Source organism: Saccostrea cucullata, unplaced genomic scaffold (genome assembly GCF_032062105.1).
Source record: "Saccostrea cucullata isolate Sc308-1 unplaced genomic scaffold, CSIRO_AGI_Scuc_v1 ctg3761, whole genome shotgun sequence".
Lineage (NCBI taxonomy): Eukaryota > Metazoa > Mollusca > Bivalvia > Ostreida > Ostreidae > Saccostrea > Saccostrea cuccullata.
Window position 1 is genome coordinate 26,801 of NW_026939680.1, and position 2,690 is coordinate 29,490.

The 2,690-nt window shown below is 34.4% G+C and overlaps 1 protein-coding gene across 1 annotated transcript; it reads right to left on the reverse strand.

Annotated features, from left to right (window-relative positions):
• Nucleotides 1-136: 136 nt before the first annotated feature.
• Nucleotides 137-2,282, reverse strand: LOC134253672 (G-protein coupled receptor GRL101-like). Its single transcript, XM_062736253.1, has 2 exons — nt 899-2,282; nt 137-390 (listed from the first exon to the last, which is right to left on the reverse strand). The coding sequence occupies exons 1-2, from the start codon at nt 2,280-2,282 to the stop codon at nt 137-139; spliced, it is 1,638 nt and encodes a 545-aa protein (XP_062592237.1).
• Nucleotides 2,283-2,690: the final 408 nt, after the last annotated feature.

Sequence of the window (2,690 nt, forward strand, 5' to 3'; positions counted from 1 at the left end):
TGCGGATCAAAACACAGTCAAAAGGTAGATAAGATTTACTTGGAGAACTACGACAATTACTATACCTAAAACAACTTACAACGTAAAATAACGTACCTGTTCATTAGATTTATATACATACAGTACCTGCACATTATCAAGTCTCATTATCACAGACAACGGGTAGATTAGGGGGTTCAATGTCAATTTTATAGGAAGAATAATGACTATGTTTAGACAAATGTACTTGTTCATCAGTTATAGAACTATATACCTGTTCATCACTACGGTTCATAATCACAGACAACAGGTAGATGAAGGGGTTCACTGCCGAGTTGATAGGAAGAACCATGACAATGACCCAGGCGTACATCTTGGTGGTGACGTCAATTCCCTTAAATGTCAGAAACCCTACAAATAAGACAAATAAGTTCTAAAGAAAATGCAAAATAAAATTAATTTTTACGGTTTATACGGTCTTATCTGAAGGACCGGTCTCCTCCACGTCCCATAGTGGAATTCGAACCAGCGATCGAAGGATTAACTCTTACTTCGCGACTCTAGAGCAGATGCTCTAACCACTCCGCCTCGAAGGCGACATAAAATAAGATAGTTATTGAGGATTAAGAGTCTATTTCAGCCTTTCCATCGCATCAAATTTTGATGATAGTTTGAATTGCCTTGAAATAAGATTTTTTTCCGGATAATCTACTAGTATACCAAATTTTTTTATACAGTTTTAGATATAAAATATATTATTATCAAAGTCCAAGCAATTCTATTAGGCTATGTTTAAGAAATTTCTAAATACACAAACAAACTGCTAAATGCCATACCTTGGAAATGAACTTATATTGTTAGTTAAATGGAATACATAATGAATACTTCAATGGTAAAATACATGTATACATTCTCTTACCTATAGTTCCAATGGTAACCCAACACAGCACATCTGTAAGGGCAACAGCCATCAAGGATTTTGCTATGTGTATTTCTGTTCGTTTTGGGGAAAACCATTGTTGGCATGCTTTCTTTTCAAATCGAACAACATCCATAAATATGAGTATTTGCCCAAGGAGAACAATTACAAAGATGACAAAGTTTGCCCCCACAAAGAGTACCATAGAATATTCCCATCCAGGTTTCCGGAGAACTGACAGAGGTAAGGAAATACACACTCCAGAACCGGAGTAATAATCCTTAAAGTACTCAATCCCAAATAAGGGCAGTAATGACAAGAAGAAAGAAACCATCCACACTAACATGGAAACGGTCTTTGCAATCTTGATTTTCTTATTCAGCAATACATATGGAAATCGAAGGGCCAAAATTCTGTCAATGGTGATAAAAAGTACAAAAAGAGCAGATGCTTCACTAGATAGAGTAGCTAGGACACCGGCAAAAGTACATAAAGGACTATTTCTCCACGAGAAATCTTCAAAACCATAGCGATCGGTGAATTTTAAATTTGCCCCTGCTATGATGTAAAGATATACACCCATTAGAAAGTCTGCGAAACCAAGATTGATAGAAAAAATATCAAATGGTTTACTTGGACTTGAATTCTTGTTCAGCAAAAGCAGTTTATGACATGAACCGAATAAATTTCCAAAGACAGCTAAAAGTGCCATATACCAGATTGCTATACTGAGAAGAGGTATGTCTATTAAATCATTGCAGGAAGAAATTTCGTTGACTGGTGCTAAACACTGAATTTTACTGACAGCCTTTGGTTGTGCACAACAGAGGGTGTAAGAATCAACCCGCAGATACTGAATATTCATGAGACCATCAAACATTCCTTCCATTACCCTCAGGTTATTGTCTTGGAGATAAAGATAGCGAAGATTTAAGAGATTAATAAAATGGCTTCGTTCCAAGTCACTGAGTTGATTACTTGATAAATCTAAATAAATCAGCTCAGATAATTTTAAAAATGCTCTTGGGTGAATATAACTTATAACATTGTGTTTAAGTTTAAGGTACATGAGGTTGTTTAAGACAGCTAAATCATTTTTGCCTATACCTTTAATTTTATTATACGATAAATCTAGATAATGAAGCCGGGCCTCGGATATGCCAAGGTCAATGGTGTAATTGATCGAAACTATCAAATTATGCTGAAGATGTAAAACTTTAATTAAAGACAGAACATGCCATGCGGTTAAACGATTCTGGCTTAAATCAAGCGTATATGTTTCATAGTATAAATCTGGCTGATCAGTCAAATAGCTATTACTAAAATTAACCACAGTATAACTAAGTTTCTCGAACATGTGATGAAATCCCTGTGATTCCACCATTTTTAGATGAACACCCTTTCCCTCTTGTATTTTAGAGTCTGTTTCATTCAATAAACCAGTGAGAACATGGGATTCCAATGTAAAGTTATTCCATAAATAATATGGAACATACAAATCAAAAGTGTTCTTAAAATGGCTTTTCTGTACATTGAATTCTAATGCATCAAAGACATACCTTTTAATATAATGAAAAAAGTACATGTTTTCAAATGAAGATTCATTGATATTTATGTATCGGAAGGAATTTCTATGAAGGAAAACATTTGTAATCTTACTGTTTTGGATGGACATTATCTCTATATGTTCTTTACTAATGTTAAATGACTCAATTATAGAATTTCTAATGATAATTCGTTTCAGATTTGGAAACAGACTATCACTCATTACTAGGTCCTCATGCAATAAACC

Coding starts and splice junctions, on each gene's coding strand:
- LOC134253672 (XM_062736253.1), bottom strand. CDS start 2,282: ATGGTGGAATCACAGGGATTTCATCACATGTTCGAGAAACTTAGTTAT. Junction 391..898: donor GGTTACCATTGGAACTATAG/GTAAGAGAATGT, acceptor TCTTATTTGTAG/GGTTTCTGACATTTAAGGGA.